At 48.1% G+C, this 18,053-nt stretch overlaps 1 protein-coding gene across 4 annotated transcripts in view; it reads right to left on the bottom strand.

Annotated features, from left to right (window-relative positions):
• The window catches only part of KCNN3 (potassium calcium-activated channel subfamily N member 3), a 172,439-nt gene that overhangs the window by 64,800 nt on the left and 89,586 nt on the right, over window positions 1-18,053 (bottom strand). For all 4 annotated transcript variants that reach the window (XM_055584115.1, XM_055584116.1, XM_055584117.1 and 1 more), the window contains exon 3: window positions 6,166-6,584. In XM_055584115.1, the coding sequence (XP_055440090.1) occupies window positions 6,166-6,584 (419 nt within the window). The remainder of the gene's footprint in view (window positions 1-6,165; window positions 6,585-18,053) is intronic.

The following is an 18,053-nucleotide window of genomic DNA, read 5'->3' as shown; positions in this document are numbered from 1 at the left end:
TCTTTGACATCAGACTTTGGTTGCACGGTCATGTTTAAATGCAGTCGGGATCACATGTTTACCTGGGTTCAGACATGTCCTCCTGTCTTTCTTTCATACTGTTCCATTGTTAAGATCCTAAATACGATTCACCCCGGGTCAACTAATATCCAAGCTCCCCGCAAAATGTAGGTTGTAACCGTCTAAGCCCACAAAACTCCAAGAATGACCCTTGTGTTCCCTCATGTAAATGACACTAATGCCCCAATGTCTCCTAGAATTTAGGGTTCCTAAGGAAAAGTCTGCTCTGTGTTGCCTATGTGCACCTCGGATCGCTTAACCTTGCTGTTGTTCAGTCGCTAAGTTGCGTCTGACTCTTTGGGACCTCATCAACTACAGCACACCAGACTTCCCTGTCCTTCGCTATCTCCTGGACTTTCCTCGAGTTCATGTCCATTGAGTCGGTGGTGCTACCCAACTATCTCATCCTCTGTCGTCCCCTTCTCCTGCCCTCAATCTTTCCCAGCATCAGGGTCTTTTCCACTGAATCAGTTCTTTGCATCAGGTGGCCAAAGTATTGGAACTTCAGCTTCAGCATCAGTCCTTCCAATGAATATTCAGGGTTGATTTCCTTATGTTTAACCCTACGATTCAGTAAATTTTCCAGAAAAAAAAAAATTTTCCCCCTATTCTAGCTGGAAAACAGGAACCTTTTTGATCTGACTAATCTTAACCTCCTCACCACCCCTCTGGCCAGCCAATTCTGGGAAAAGTTTTCTTCGTGTATGTCCTTGATTATGCTTTTATCTAATTTATTATGGTTTCTTCCTCCAAAATAACTCAAGTGCTAGGATTCAGCCTTGACTCTGCAGCTTCTAATTCTGTCCTGTTCACCCTCTTCTCTCATCTCTTTGTTCTTGTCTTCTACATTCAGAGAGAACCTGTAACTTTGTCCTTCACATTCTGCATTAAAAAAAAAAAACTCAGCGGCCTGATGTAGATTTTCTTTTTGCTAAAACAGTTGTCCTTCTCTGTGAATTCTAGGCTTATGTGAACTCGATACATTTTCATTTCCTGTCTGCCCACTCTTCTCTATGATGATCACCTTCTTGCACGCTATAAGGGATACCCAAGAATCTTCAAATGTTGCTTTTTGTTCCTCATAAGCAGTCTTTTGCATCTTGAGAATTATTTTCTCTTTCTTAATGCTGCAGATTTGCTTCAAAGGCCTCCTATAGGATTCCCCTTCCCTTCTCCCTACCTTCCTTCCCCTCCTTACTCCTCCCCACTCCACTGCCCATTGCCAGGAATCCAACTTTGAATGAGGAGTGATCTATCCAGACCTGGCACCAGCAGCAGGATGGCCCCAGGATGCTCCTCTACCCTAAAGGAGGCTGATTTCCCCTTTCTCCAGCTAGAGGGCAGGGTTTTGGGTCTAGCAGGCTTCATCCAATGTGACAGATAATTTCCTATCCTTACTAACTAGTCTTCTCACTCTCCAAACCAGTGGTTTGCAATCTCTAAATCATGGACCCCTGATAGTGCAATTTTTCTGAGCATCACCCTCCCCCTGCTCTATGGATATTTATTATAAATTGTTCTATAGCTTGGAAGCCTCTTCTTATCGTCCTTGTGATGGGAGGGGTGGCTCTGTTTTAATGAGAGAAAGAATGGCCATTCATGGTTTTTCTCCCGCTCTAGCAGCCAGGTCTCCAGAATTAAATTTCTCACAAAAATGCCAATGTGCAGACATAGCTGGAAATTCACACCATCACCACCAAGGACCTGTGGATAGGCTGGAAGTCCTGAGATACTGACACAGCCTGGGGCCTCAGGAGAGAGGAGACCAAAGGGATTCCATCCAAGAGGCTAGGAGGTCATTTACAAAGCTTGGCTAGGGATCACAAGCCTCGGCTCACTCTGTCAGTCTCATGGGAGACTCTGTGGCTTCTCCTAGGGAGATAAGCACCCATATGTGAGGTGGTAGACTTCTTTTGGGGTGTGCCCCCTGAAAAGGAAGCCCCCTGCCCCCGCTGGTGGCCTTTAGGCCTGGGGCCTCCGACGGTCTCTCCACCAGCTAGGCTGCTCGGCGTGTGACAGTGCTTAATGAGGAGGTTCCTCGGATGGGCTCTGGGAGGCCTGTGGGAGGCAGGCACACGGCCAGGAGAATCCCAGAGAATGCCGAGTGCCACAACTCTCAGGGCTCGGAACCCATGATGTAATGCCTCGGCAGGGTCCAGGGAAAACAAGCCTGCTGTTGACGCTGCCCTCCCAGCAACCAGGCACTGCCCTCCTGATAGCAGGCTGTTCTGGTAATTACCAATTCCCTCTCCCTCCTTGGGAGGAGGAAATGTGAAAAACCTTTATTGTCACATAAAAGCCAACCCCAGCTATGAGAAATGTCTTTTCAAATGAGGCTTGCTGAGGAGGGATTTCCATAGCAACTTCAGAAGTGTGTGTACACAGCTAGAGATGCATCCGGGCTGATGAAACCCACCTGGAATGTGAACAAGCCCCGCTCAGGGTATCAGCAGAGGAGAGTTTTTTCGAGAACCTGTCACGCTGCTATGTGACCTTGGGCAAGTCCTTTACCCTCTCTGCTGTCTCAGGTGACAGAATTGTCATTCCATCAGGCTGAGAGCAATCGAGACCATCTTGCCCACACTGTCCTCCCACCCTGGCCGAGGCTCCGGGCCTCCACAGCAGCCCCTGCCTCCAGTTTCTGTCCAGTCTCTGGCTGACTAATTCCTGTCTCTGCCAGTCTTGCTTATTATTTGACACTGAGGAAAGACAATGCTCATTTGGGCTTGGTTCTAAAAGAAATTGCTTGGTCTTTGTAACAGCAGTGCTTTGCCTGATTAGGAAAAAATATACTTATTCGTGTTTGCTTTCACAGTTCCATAGGTCAGATGCCTGGGAAAGCCGCTGAGATGTGAGTGTGGAAGGTTTGCTGGGCCTGTATTCAGGATCAAGGTGGGTGGGGCCTGGAGGACGGGGGAGGGGGAGAGGGTCCAGTATCCCGTGATCCCACAGGAGTCCAGAAACTGGGAAGGCCCTGCAGAGCTATCCTGCAGGGGATGGAGGGGCTGGGCCTTTAAACTCCTATACTGACAAGTTGCTGGATGCTTGCTGCCCTGGGCAGAAGGCCTGACCCTGGCTGAGGCAGCTCCCTTCATCCAGAGCAATTCTGACATGGCCAACAAACCCAGCTGAGGAAATGAGAGCCTGGGTGGGGAGGGGACCCCTGGGTGGCCCACCACAGCATCCACTAACTACACTTGGATAAGTTGGAAATTAACATGAAGGTGGCCCTGAGAACAGGGTGACAAAATGGTTAAGAGCACAGACATCGGAGGCAGGCCAAACAGCCAGACTGGGATGTAAGCGTCAGTCTCAGTGGCTTTAAGGTGCTCGGAGCGGGAACGTCGCCAGGAGAGTTTAGGCCACAGTTTCCTTGTAAGTGCAGCATTTGGCCTGGGCTGGTGAGACAAATATAAAGTTCAGAGTCAGAAGCAAGTTCAAATTCTGGCTCCGTGTGTCCTGGCTCCTCGGGCCAGTCACTTGACATCAGTTTCCTCCACTCTAAAATGAGGACAGCCACAGTGCACTCTCACAGGCCCACTGTGAGGGCAAATGGAGTTGCTGGTGAATTAGTTCACACAGAACTGGCACAGGGAAAGTGCCCAAGAAACAGGGGTGATGACAACATGTGTTTTAATATACCTCATGTGAGATCTAAGCAGATGCCTCCTGGTCAAAGGGCCTTTTCACAAGAGAAGGGGAAACTTTAGGAGAACTTTGATTTGCTCATTGCTTCTCTGTGCCTTTGCCTTGGGCTTCAGCTGGGCATGTCAGTCATCTCTGCAGACAGAGGCCCACGGGCTGATGGGGCCAGGTCAACCCAGTCCCAGTGTGGAGGCCATGGAGGGTCATTCAGCGCAACAGAGTACTTTGCAAGCTACACATTTTGAAGCAGGCTTATCGTCCAATAAAAAATCATCACCCATACTTCTGACAGGTTCAATAAACAATGGAACTCACTTGCTGGTACTTTGTTCCACGTTTGCTCATCTGAGACAATGAGGTGATGATACACACCAAACAGGATCAATTTGAGAACATGGAAGATTTCAAACACCTTAAAGGGCTATGTAAATTCAATTGTTATTGTTGCTGGAAGACTCAGCTTTGATCGATTACAAAGGAAAACAAGAAGAGCATAGGTCTACCTATAGTAGGCTTGTTCTAATTATTAAAAAGCAGCCAATAAGATTCCCAAGAGTTATCAAGAGATCTCTGTTATTATTATTAATTGTTGCTATCACTATTACGGTATACATTTAACATGTGTTATCTGGCTCCAACAACAAATCCTAAAAAGTTGGTATTATTAATTCCAGCTTGCAGATGAGAAAACTAAGGCCTAAGTGACTGGCACCATATTGCTCAACTAACAGGACTTTGAGCTTGGAACCCAAACATATGCTTTCTCCATTGTAGAAAGAGTGTCCGCTTACCAGAGAAGGTTCATGAAGCCTGGCGAGGTATGGTCCTACTTAGAACAGATGTTATAATGTCAGCTGTTGAGTAATGATGGGGTTCTGAATACATGGGTATTGTGTGTCCTTCGGGCTTTGTATGTAAGAAATGTGTCCCAGCTTGGTACTGGCTCTAAGAAACTGACCCTGCTGTATGGAGGGGCCCCTGTCCGGCTGCAGCAGAATGGGCTCTTTGTTTGACTGTGTGTCTGCTGACCAAACATCTGAAGGAACTGTCTGCATACAGAATATTTTCAAAATAGGTGGGAAATGTGGTTCAGTGCATACCTGAGATGTTTTTAGACCAACTCTCCTCCAGAATGCTCTTGCATGTTTTCTCTGGTGCATGGAATATTCGATAATACAATTTTAAGTGATGATGAATGAAGGATGACTACAGGATCTGAGTAAATTACACAGGATGCGTGACCAGGCCTCCCAGCGTACTAAAAATTACCTCTCTCAAGTGAATATAGATCTTCCCTTCTATCTCAAGTGATCCTTATTTTAAAATGAGGACACCGAGGCTCAGAGATGTGAAGTGACTTGCTCAAGCTCTCATGGCTACATAGGAGCAGAATCCAGGTTTTTAACCTTCATGTTCAGACTCCACATACAAAATCAGAGAAAAATGAATGTCCAGAACCAGCTTGAAAGGGAGAGGAGCCAGAAAGGGCAGCTTGGCGATGGCTGTGGAAGGGGGTAGCCATGGACGAAACTTGAGCCTCAACGATGGCAGTTCTGAGGCGCTGGCATGATGCCCTAGAACCCCTAATCTCTATTAGGCCACGACCCCTCCTCTCCTACCAGTCACTTCTGAGTCATGGCCCCGCCACCAGCCTCCTAAACAATGGTTCCCAAAGTACAGTTCATCAGGGCTGCTGCTGCTGCTGCTGCTAAGTCGCTTCAGTCGTGTCCAACTCTGTGCGACCCCATGGACTGCAGCCTACCAGGCTCCTCCATCCATGGGATTTTCCAGGCAAGAGACTGGAGTGGGTTGTGCAGTACTTCTTAAATGTCAAGGAGCATACAAATCACAAGTGAATTTGTTAAAGTGAAAATTCTATTCAGTAGTTCTGGGGTGAGGCCTGAGATTCTTCTTTTTAACAAGTTCCCAGTGATGCTGATGGGTCTGTGGACCAAATTTTTGAGTAGTGAGGAATCAATAGTAATGTACAGGGAAAAGGACTTATGGGTGAATATGCTTGAGAAAATCTGGAGTGGACAAAATTAAACTAGTTTCATTACTGCAGGACTTCTCAGAGCCTTTAAAATGTTAGCGAGCATTCTTTAACTCCAAGAGGGAGAGTTAACACAGAAATTATAAAGTTATACATGCCAAAGGGGTAACGATATACCCAGGATGCTTTGAGATATACTGGTTTACAAAGAACAAGAAATGAGGCAGATTATATATTCATTTTTCCCAGCTTACCTTGGTTCCAATGTTTCAACGCTGCAGCTCATATTCAGCCCCAACTTGGTCCTCCCCTTTCCCATTTTCTCCTGAGGTGTTTGGGTAACATGCCTGCTTCTTCCATCAGGCCACATACATCTGGGCCTCCCTGCCCCTCCCCCTGCCCTCATCCTAGCATGAGCGGTGTGCTGGGAGGCCCCAGGTGAGTGCAGAACCGGACCCACGGAATACCTTTCACAGACACGGACGGTCCAGGCAGCAATGATCCACAGTGAGATGCTGAACACTAGCAGCACAGTGCCCGGGCAGATGGTCATGAGGGTCTTCATGACGAAGCGCGTGTTGAAGTTGATCTTGTTGAGGGCCCCGATGCTGCGGGACGAGGCGTCGGTGAAGAGCTTGCTATGCAGTAGCATGACGCGGGCGATCAGGTACAGGCGCAGGAACATGGGGATGGACAGGATGATGTCCACGTCGGCCTCCGCCCGCGAGGGCGTGTAGGAGAAGGCCAGGCGTGCCGTCCAGAAGAACTTGTACTCGCCGGGAATGGGGTGGATGGCGCACACCAGCATCTCCAGGCTGATGTAGAGGATGCGCTCATAGGTCATGGCTATCCGCCAGTCGTCTGCACCATTGTCAATCACGAAGAGCTGTGGGAGCAGAAAGCCTGTGAGCGCAGCCCGGAGGGAAGCACACAGTGGGGTGAAGGAGGACGGGGCAGCTGATCCACCCCGGGGAACCTCTTTGGAGACCTCGCTTGGGTGAAGACAGCCCTGGACGGGGAGTCAGGAGACCTGGCTAAGACACGTCAATCTCTGGGCCTCCATTTCTGTAAATTGCTCCCCAAGGTTCCTTCCAGCTCCGAGGGGCCCCTAAACCGGCTGTGCCATGACTAAGAAGACACACAGCTCACTATATTGAACACAGGTCCCTGGGCCCCTGCCAGGCCCTGAGCTGAGCCCTGAGGGGGATGTGGAGATGAAAAGGTTCTGCTTCCTCAGTGAGTGAACTCATGGGGGCTAGCACAGACTCCTCTCCCCAAGGGGAGAACAGTGTCTGCTGGTGGCACGCTGCTCTCAGTAGCTGCCGGGGTGTTAGCGCTGAGGGCCCTGGAGCCAGACTGCCTGGATCTGGATCCTGATCCCTACACTAACTAGCTCTGTGACCTCGAGCCAGTTACTGAGCCTCTCTGTGCCTCAGTTTCCTCCTCTGGGGACAGTGAGAGTAATATCTGCTGCATAGAGGTGGCCATGAAGCTGCAATGGGCTAGTATATATGAAGTGTCGGGAATCCTGCCTAGCACCAGCTCCATAAGTATTAGTTATTGCTATTTTTAGCATTATTAATCCATGGGGTCTCTTTCTGGAAATGAGGGTTGGGCTCAGGGATGTCTAAGCTCCCTTTCAGCCCGCACCTTCTTTCCACAACACTGAGATTCTTGCTGTTGTACCAGGGAAGACGGTCAAAGCAGCTGAAACAAGCCTTCACTGAGCGCCTGCTGTGCGCCCAGCCTGGGCTCAGCACTGGGTTCACACACCAGGAAAGCCCTGGCTTATTCTCAAGGAGGTCTCACTGTGGAGTTCCCCATGCATGGGGGCCTCATGTCCTTCCCCTCCGTGGCCCCAGTCTCCGCTGCAAAATGAGAGGCTCCAAGATCCAATTTGGACATTCGAAGGTCCTGATTCTTAGAGGGTGAGGCCTGAGACCAGGGGCCTGTGTTGGACATGGGGGCCTCCTGGACAGGCATGTACCTCAGTTCTGAGAAGTGATGAAAGTGTTTATCCCATGCCATGACCTCTCTGTGCTGGGCCCTTGCCTCTCCAGCTTGCTCTGTCCTGGTTTGCCCATTACACAGCCCCACACATTGCCGGCTCCAGGGCCGCGCAGAGCAATTCTTTGCATGGCTGCTTGGGCTGGCCCATAAGGTAGGGGGCAGGGGCAGGGTCCCCCAGCTTAGCACGAGCCCGGCTCCACATGCACTGGTATAACCTGGCCAGAGGAGCAGCCCACGAGTCCCAGGAAAGATTCGTGGCCAGAAAGAAATTCAGCTGCCTTAGAAAGAAATGAATGTTGGGGCCAGGGTTGGGAGGCAGAAGTTTGATTTAACCTGGGAAAGTTTGACTTAACCTTCAGCATGACGGGAGTAACAGAGAGGTTGGGTCAGCGTGCTGGTCAAAGGCTGAGCTGAGACTTCCTCACCAACCCCCCTTCTCTTTGCTCCACTTCACAGGTTGTTTAGGGATGTAGAGGCCCTTTCCTCTGTCTGTTCTGCTGTTTCCTCTACAGCTGGGGCCAAAGGAGCCTTCTGCTGTCTTTTGTTGGTGGTGGTGATAATTTTTTTTAAAACTGTTGTATTTTGAAGTTAGTCACCACGCACTTTTCTCTTCTTCTTCCTTCACTGCCACCCTGACAGACCACCATCCTAATAACAGGATGCAGGAAAGAAAACCGTGACACCCATGCCTGGGACCTCTGAGGGTAAAAAGGGCCCATCAAGGGATCTGTGACACAAATTCAAGGTGAATCAATGTAGTCATATGACTTGGATAAGGGGTCTCCTGACTGCCCTGCTTTTAGGGTATGCCTGTGCCATTTTCTCTGCCACAAGGAGCAAGCACTGGGCTACTCAGCCGGCTGTGAAGAGGCAGGCGAAGCTGCAGGAGTGCTCACGGAGGGGAGGCAGCCTGTGCAAGCTGCGCTCTCACCTTGCTGGACCACAGTTTACCCTGCCTCCTGCCCTGGGATCTCATACAACTATGACGTGGAATAGAGGAGATAATGGGTATAAAAGGGCTTCATAAACTACAAAAGGTCATTCATTCATGCATTCAACAAACACATGCTGGAGGCCCTCTATCTCCTGGGGGTTGGGCATTCAAGATGCAGTGAAACAGCTCTGAGCATGGCTCCTGAGATGAGGCCGTGGAGGGGAACTATTAACAGAAGGTACTATGGGAGCAAGGGGCTGAGGGGCCGACCTCAGCCCAGGCAGCTGTAATTGGAAAGGCGTGATCTCTAAACAGGAGAGAGGACCAGCCCAGCACCAGCTGAGACTCCCCCTCCTTCCTCAGGGCAGCTGAGCCAGGATTTTTCCAGACACAGGTTTCCACCATCAATTAGGGGGACCTAGAGGCTGCTCAAAGGGTTCCCTCTGCTCCTAACTGCCACCGACAGGCCGAGCCATGGCAACGTGACTGCCTGGCCAAACTCTTCAAATACAAAATGAAAACCATCCGCCCTATAAGAAAGAACGGCATCAGGTTACTATAGTAACGGGGTTCACTCTGGGCAGAGTCGCAGGTTCCTTGGATTCCCTGATGAAGAATGAGAGTATACACCATCCATGTTCAAGTGGCGGCAGGTCGGCAGTTCTGCCCAGCTTGATGAGAAGGGACTGGCACCAGGGTGGTGTCCCCACTTTCCTCCCACATGACCTGCTTCTGCTACAGTTTCCTGGCACAAGGTTGGGTAGGGGGACAACAACACACAGTAGTGGAGTTGGAGGCTGGTTAGCTAGACTGAGATCCAGATTGTAGGCAAGCCCCATCACTTCTCTATGCCTATTTCCACTACTTTGTCATAAGACTGTTAACCTTGACCCTGTCCATCTCTTGGGATTAGCATTAGGATCCAGTAATACAGATAAACAAGAGAATGTTCTTTACGAACTACAGTCGGCCATCGATATCCACAGATGAAGAATTGTGGATATAGAGGGCTGAGGGTTCTATACCATTTTATATAAGGGACTTGGATTTTGGTGTCTACAGAGTTTACTGAGCTTGCTCCTCAGATTTTGGTGTCCACAGAGTTTACTGGAACCAATCCCCTGTGGATACCAAGGGATACCTGTACTCTCAAAATGTGAGGGATTATTAATCCCTGTGAGGCACTGAGAGACAGTATGTATGGGGGCCCCTGGGGATATAGTCCAGGCTGAAGATCAAGAGCCTCTGCTAGACAGGGCTCCAGTGCAGGAGTCTGTCAGTCAGCAGGGTGGGCAGTACGGCCCAGAAGATTCCTTTGCTGTCCCATAGGAGGACACCCTTGTTCCTGCTCCCATCTGACCCCTGGAACCACAGCTCTGTAAGCGTAGCCTCCCTCCTTTCAGACTCAAGCAGATAACAGTACCCTACCCTGCCACATCCTCACTCAGCATCCTGTTCATTCCTTACAAGTCACAAGTCTCAGTTACATATTCATCTTTACTTGGAACCCTGAGTATTCCTTGGAAGGACTGAAGCTGAAGCTCCAACACTTGGCCCACCTGATGCCAAGAGCCAACTCATTAGAAAAGACCCTCATGCTGGGAAAGATTGAGGGCAAAAGGAGAAGGGGGCAGCAGAGGATAAGATGGTTAGATAGCATCACCAGCTTAATGGACAGGAATCTGAGCAAACTCCAAGAGATAGTGAAGGACAGGGGAGCCTAGAATGCTGTAGTGCACGGGGTCGCAAAACGTTGGATGCGACTTAGCTATTGAACAACAGCTTGGTTTTTATCTATCTCTTTCCCACCTCTCCACCCACTGCCCAGAGCAGTGTTTCTTGATCTGTCTGCAAGAATCACTTGGAAAGCTTATTTAAAAGACCCACATTCTGGCCCACCCTAGACCAAGTAAATCCGAAACTCTAGGCATGAGGCTCTGGCATTGGGAATTTTCTTAAGTTTCCTTGGGTGATCCCAAAATGTAACCCGAATTGTGACCCAAAAAGGGATAGGGGGGTCCTAGCTGCCTTGTTTGCTGTGGAATCTCTGGTGCCGGCCCAGCTCTTAGCACATATAGGTGTTGGGTAAATTCTTGTGTAGTGAATCAATAATTACTGTTGACTGTGTGACCCTGGATGATTAGACTCCCCCATATTGGGTTTGATTTCCTCCTCTTAGGAATAGGTGGATAGGTTGGATGAGCCCTGAAGCGCCTTCCACTCTGACGATCCCTTATTCTGTGCCCTGTTTTTTTTAAAATTTATTATTTATTCTTGGCTGTGCTGGGTCGTCACACAGGCTTTTCCCTAGTTGCAGCACGTGAGGGCTACTCTCGTTGTGGCGTGCAGGCTTATTGTGGTGGCTTCTCTTGTTTCAGGGCACAGGCTCTGGGCACACTGGCTTCAGTTAGTTGTGGCACATGGGCTTTGTTGCTCTGCAGCGTGTGGAAATCTTCCCAGGCGAGGGATCGAACCCGTGTCCCCTGCATTGGCAGGCAGACTCTTCACCACAGGACCACCAGGGAAGTCTTTCTGTGCTCTATTCTGAGCCCTTGTTCTTTGCAGACCTCATTTGTGGTCTCGAGGCATGTGAGCTCCCTGGGGACAGGACTCATGCCTGGCTCATCTCAACTTTCTCCAAGGGCCAGGATGGTCCTGGTACAGCCAATAGAATTTTACTGAATAAAGAGGTGTGTGAGTGAGTGACTATGTCACGTGAAGAAAAGGACAGGTGGACAGTGGCCCTTGTTAACCACCCACAAAGGAAACTCATGTAGAAAACTCATTGCTAAGCCTGTGACTAATGGAGTACCTGACGAGTTATCTTATGCCATGAGAAGGATACCCTCCTATTCCCAGGGGGTGGTCCAATTTGGAATAAAGGGTCCCAGGTGATATCCAAGCCTTAGAAAGTACTGGAGCAGTGCTAGACCAAGAGGGGAAGGTGACTCTGGCATAGGACTGTCCTCCCCTCTCGTTAGGTCTCAGTCACCCAGATCTAGTTCTAAAGTAGTCTGATGGTCGCCCTGATAAATTCTGGAAGAGTTCTGATGTGACATGGACAGGATCTGGCATGGGGTGCCACGGGGCCCTGTGGGGAGCAGGGGAAGTCTGCTCTGAGCTGTCACAGAGCAGAAGACTCAGCTCTGTGACAAACACTCTTCCTTCCTGACCTTGCCCAGGTTTCTCCTGAGTGGGGAAGGAATGCCACATTGTCCAAACTGCTGAGTCTTACTGCCTCCTTAGCCTCCAACAGTGATTCCACTCCTTTGGGGTTTGGCCAGCCTGAAAATGGAATGCTTTGGTGCCAGAACCTGGGGTCATCTGCAAGTGCTGCTCTTACACCAGATACTATCCTGAACAGAGCTGGCTCCAGACTTGATCCTCTGCCACTTAACTGGTGCTAAGAGCCTGTGGGATTTTTCAGCCAGTTGGTGTAATTCCAAGAGCTTTGGGAGGGAGATTTTATGTGACAGAGCAATTCCAAACTTGCCTTCAAGGAGCTTGTAATTAGAAAGGAGAACCAATTCAATTCAACTCACCTCAATTCAATAAAATAATTAGGAAGAACCAACTAGTACTTGAAATTTGCTAAGAGAACAGGTCTTAAGTGTTCTTTAAAAAAAAAAAAAGGGTAACAATGTGAGGCAGTAGATGTTAATTAATTTGACTGTGGTAATCATTTCACAATGTGTACTTGTATCAAATCATCTCATTGTACACTTTAAATATATACTATTTTATTTGTCAGTTATACCTCAATTCTTTTAAGATTCTTTTTAGAATCAACTAGGTGATAAAACTGTGGTGATATAAATATGAATCAGACACATTCCCATGAATCAGCTCATGATCTCAGTTAACTCCAGCATACAAGAGACACGATAAGGGACCGTCATGGAAAGCTTCTTGGGCAAGACAGGGATTTAGTAGTGCTTCGAAGGCCTGTATCAGACAAACCTGGTGTTGTGCTAACACAATACCACTGATTCCTCCCATTCCTTTCATGTGTGACTTTGCTTCTCTTTCCAGCAAGAAGTACAGTCCATTTCTCAAGCCCTTGAATCTGAAGCTGGCCATTTGCCTTCCTTTGGCCAGCGGGGTCTTAGAGAATATGACACAGAATGTGACCTTTGGAGAAGATCAGTGCAGCAGGGCTTGCTGTAATACTGGGCCCCACATTCCCTGTCACTCCAACCTATGCCAACACAGCTGCCAGACGTAAGAGTGAGGCTTTCCTCGACAAGCTGCATGACAGAAGCTCACCCCAGGTGAGACCAGCAGAAGAACTACCATGCTGAGCCCTGCCCCGACTGCTGACCCACACAATCGTGAGCTAAATGATTATTAAGTCATTAATATGGGGTGTGCTTTGTCATGCAACAAAACTAATACATAAACAAATCTAACTCACACCTTCACTTAACACACATATTACATGTTGGGTGATTTGCCTGCCATGTCCAACATTTCCCTTTCAGCTTCTCAGGCCACAGCCCGTAGAAGGAACTTCCACTCCCACCCTCCCAGCCAGCATGGTTAATCAGACAGGGCTGGCCAGTCTATCTCAATAACTGGGCAACTGGATGAAGAGGGGATCATGATCAAGGGCCATGCCAGCTTCCCTGACCCCTACACCACATAGGGGACACATCATTTCATATATCAAAGAAAACTCAAAGCATTTAAAAAATCAATTTGCAAGCATTTGAGTTATTTTGCATGCAATATGTTTCTCACATGTGTGGAAGTCAACTGGTAGACTGAATCAAGGAACAAAAGCAAAACAGAATTTATCGTGTGTGGAAGAGAAAAACTGCAGGGACTCTTAGGAGCAGTGAATCTTCTTGGCAAATCTGGGGGGTAAATTGATCAGCTGGCAGCTACCAAAGAGGTCACTGTGGACATTCCATCCTTGAGTGGTCAATTAGAGGTGTCAAAGAAAATAGTTCAGTAACTGATGGGTTCTCCAGAACCTTTGAATTTAGCTGTGGCATGAGAGTGCTTAACAGGCTCTCTCTCTCTCTCTGCACCTTCCATCTGCATCCCCACCTCAGTCGGACCAGGTCTGCACACTTCCCTCACTGGAGTTTCTCACAGAGCAATCATGTGATTCACTAGCTCCCCATGGGAGTCAACCCTGAAGGGCCATCTGGTCACCCAGGAGAGGTCGGTTCACGTACAAGCTCTGGAGCCCACCATGTGTTAGCTGCAGGGCTGGGAACAGGCTGTCTTGACAGGGAGACAAGGAGACTGTCCTGAAGCCCCCACTATCAACCTAACAGAGGAAACTGCACCAGGGAACCCGCCTTTTATTTTTTTAGTGTAAATACGTCTGGACTAGATTCACTGAATTTGCTCGTTTCCCCATTCTATTTTGAAAGACTTGAAGCCTTTCAAGTTATTTAAGCAATATCTTTTCTCAAAATGTTCTCAGCTGTTAGGGGAGATCCTTCTTAGACATTTTCTGACCGATCCAAAAAAGTTTCATTCTTGTACAACTATCAATTTTTTTTAATTAAAGGAGAGAAGATGGAAAAGACCCTTTGTGTTCTCTACTGTTTTCTCTGTGGGAGAAAAACTCCAGGGAAAATTTCCATGATTTAAAAAATATATATGCAGGAAAAAAGCAAGAGGAAAAAAATTAAAGATTTTCTTAAAATCCAGTAATAATATATATGTATTTTTTCCAAACTCCCTGGAGCATATATTCTGCATGTACACCATTACTATGGAGGTTTCCATGGAAACATCAAAAGTCCTGTAATACCTAATTAGGTTTCCCCAAGGACAAGAACTGATTGCCAGTGATGAAATGAACACCTGGGTTTGCAGTAATGGTTAACATAAATTTAGTGGCTGAAGAAAAGGAGGAAGGAAAAGAAGGGAAGGTAGAAAAGAAGTCAGCAAGTGAGGGGCCTATCACAAAAGTCCATCATTCTACCACCAAGACTCTCAGAGGGTCAGGGTCCATGCTCACCAGCTGTGTCTTTCTAAGAAGAAACCTTCTCCCTCAGAAACTGCTGTGACTTACTGGCTCATGTGTAATGTCCTTTGGTGACTCTTTGGTCTGGCCAGGGTTCTCCTGCGTGTCCCTGGCAGAGTTCACCGTTGGCCTCCTGCAGTGGGCATGAGACCCCACAGGGACTTTTGAGCCTGCAGTTTCTTTGGGACTGCCAGTAGTGACCATAAGCCTTTCTTTTTTTTTTTTCCTTTTTTTGGTAATTATACTTGTCTTTTGTAAATCTTTATTTATTCAGCTGTACTGGGTCCTAGTTGAGGCGCACAGGATCTTGTTGTGTCACGTGGGATCTTTTGTTGTGGTGCACCAAAGAATCCACCTGCAATGCGGGAGATCCTGGTTGGATTCCCGGGTCAGAAAGATCCCCTGGAAAAGGGATAGGCTGCCAACTCCAGTGTTTTTGGACTTTCCTCGTGGCTCAGACAGTAAAGAATCCACCTGCAATGCGGGAGATCCTGGTTGGATTCCCGGGTCAGAAAGATCCCCTGGAAAAGGGATAGGCTACCATCTCCAGTGTTTTTGGACTTTCCTCGTGGCTCAGACAGTAAAGAATCCACCTGCAATGCAGGAGACCCGGGTTCAATCCCTGGGTTGGGAAGATCCCCTGGAGAAGGGAACAACTACCCACTCCAGTATTCTGGCCTGAAGAATCCCATGGACAGAGGAGCCTGGCGGGCTACAGTTCATGTGGTTGCAAAGAGTCAGACACAACTGAATGACTTTCACTTTTCACTTCACAGACTCTCTAATTGTGGTGCACAGGCTTACTTTCTCTATCACATGTGAAATCTTAGGCTTCCCAGGTGGGTCTAGTGGTAAAGAATCAGCCTGCAATGCAGGAGACACAGGAGACATGGGTCAGGAAGATTCCCTGGAGGAGGGCATGGTAACCCACTCCAGTATTCTTGCCTGGAGAATCCTATGGACAGAGGAGCCTGACAGGCTACAATCCATACAGTCACAAAGAGTTGGACATGACTGAAGTGACTCAGCATGCATGCATGTGGGATCTTGGTTCCCCAACCAGGGATTGAACTCACATCCCCTGCATGCAAGGTGGATTCTTAACCACTGAGCCACCAGAGAAGTCCCCTATAAGCCCTTTCTTATCCCCATTTCTTAGACAGTGAAAGCCAAATTATAGCGTTTGAGAAAGCCAGTATTTTTCACTCACATAACAAGAATTGTTAACAAGAATGGTGCCTGACCATAGCGCCACTGGGGATAGAGTATTCTGCCACTGGCCATCTGTGCGTGGGCAAGGCCCTTTCCCTCTCTGGTCCTCAAATTCTTCATCTGTAACATGAAGGGTTGGATCCAATTTGTGGTTTCACCTCTTCTCCTAGCTGTGGAGCTGCTTTTTTCTAATAAGATTTTTCATAAAAGCCCAATATGGGAAACAGATAAACTCACAACTCTTCTGGCTGAAAGGGTAGGAAAGAGCATTCAAAGCCAACTCATTCACCTCTTCCTCCACCTAGCTCTGTGTGGTGGCCCACACCCCTCCATAGAACACTGCAGTTGGAAAACCTTTGGCTGGACCAGTTGGCCTCCAGTTACAATGAGGAATAACGTGTGATACTGGATATCAAGGTGCTTTGGGTCTACTGCAAGAGATGATAGATGCACAGGCATGGAATTTTCCCAGATCCACTGAGTTGTTTCAGTCTTCTTTCATCCAGTCAGCTTGGGCCGCCATAATAAAGTGCCACAGACTGGATGGCTTAAGCAACAGAACTATCCATTTCTCATAGTTCTGGGGGCCGGAAGTCTGAGATCCAAGTAGTCAGCATAGCTGGGTTCTGGTGAGGGCTCTCTTCCTGGCTTGTAGACAGTCTCCTTCTCATTGTGTTCTCACATGGCAGAGAAAGCGTATGCAAGAGAGAGATCTCCTTCTTATAAGGCCACAGTCCTATATGATTGGGCTATTGTTATTCCTCCTGAAGACCCTTTCCCCAAATATAGTTACATTGGGGGTTACGGCTTCAACATATGCATTTTGGGGGGACACAATTCAGTTCACAGTAGTGTCCTCATGTGTCCAAATTACCCTAAAGCCCAACTACAGGCCAAGTCAAGTGATTTTGCACACACTACCTCATTGCAACTTCATGATCTTCCTGTAAAGAAGTAATATCATGCCCATTTTACAGATGGAGAGACTAACCCAGCAAGGTTAAATCAACTGCCCAGGGCTCTGCATTCCATGTGCCTTTCACCTGCCCATCCACCAAGCAGGACCCTCTGTGTTGGGGACTAGCAGTTTGGGCTTTAGTTTATTTTATTCTAAAGAAAACTCAGGCCCACTGTTTGAAATAGTCATTTCTCACAAGAACCTTCGCTGACCACAGGATCAATACACAATGAAAACAGGCTAGGTCTGCACCACCTTGGGAAACCCACACTGTGATTAGCAGTCCACATTGGTCTCTGTGGAAGTAAGACAATTGTGTTCATTTCCTTGCAGCCAGTCCTGAGCCAGCAGGGAGAGCAGAGCGTGCTGAGCAGCAGCTGCTGCTGACCACTCCCCCCTGAAGCAGGAACAGTCATGAGACTTCCAAATACAACACTATGCAAAGCTCAATGCCATGGTGTTTGTGCCCCCAGCAGCATCAGACCCTCCCGCTTCCCCCCTACCCACAGAGACATCTGACCTTGATCATGGGTCCTGTAGGAATGAAGGGACCGACCAGGAGGTGACTCAGTGCCTACAGGGGTCACTATGTGCAGGATGGAACTGAAAAATTCAGCAGAAGCCAGGAGTGTGGCATCAAAGGAGCTGGTGAGAGAAATGAAAGTTCCCAAGAATCCCCAGAGACCTGTGGAGAAACACTGGTCCCCTCCTTGTTTGGGGTGGGAGTTCACGTCCAATTCAATTAGAAGCAGTAAGGACAAGATGACCCTAGATAATGCTTGGGTTAGATTGACCATGGCCTACCCCATCCATCCTCCACCCTACTACCAGAGCAAATGGTTTAAAATGCAAACCAAAGTGTGTTATTTCTCTTCTTGGAGTCTTTCAATGGCTCCCCAGAATATTCAGAATCAAGTTCAACCTCCCAGTTGTACTTGGCAAAAGGGCCCTTCCCCACATGGTCCCAGCTATTGCCCCCCACAAACCCAGCATCTCATTCCAGCCAAACCAAGTTACTCATGATCTTCAAACTTCTGTTCCTGGAAGTTCTGTACAAGCTGTTCCTTCTTCTCAACCTCTTCACCAGGGAGCTCCTTCTCATTCTTTTTTAAATATAACTTTAAAAAATATTTATTTATTTGGCTGCACCGGGTCTTAGTTGCCACACGTGGGATCTCCAATCTTCACTGTGACGTGCAGGAGCTTTTATTTTTTTAGTTGCAGCATGTGGAATCTTCAGTCGTGGAATGCAAAC

The sequence above is a fragment of the Bubalus kerabau genome, chromosome 6 (genome assembly GCF_029407905.1).
Source record: "Bubalus kerabau isolate K-KA32 ecotype Philippines breed swamp buffalo chromosome 6, PCC_UOA_SB_1v2, whole genome shotgun sequence".
NCBI lineage: Eukaryota > Metazoa > Chordata > Mammalia > Artiodactyla > Bovidae > Bubalus > Bubalus kerabau.
Note: the sequence above shows the minus strand (reverse complement) of the source record. Positions and strands in the feature narration are given on the sequence as shown.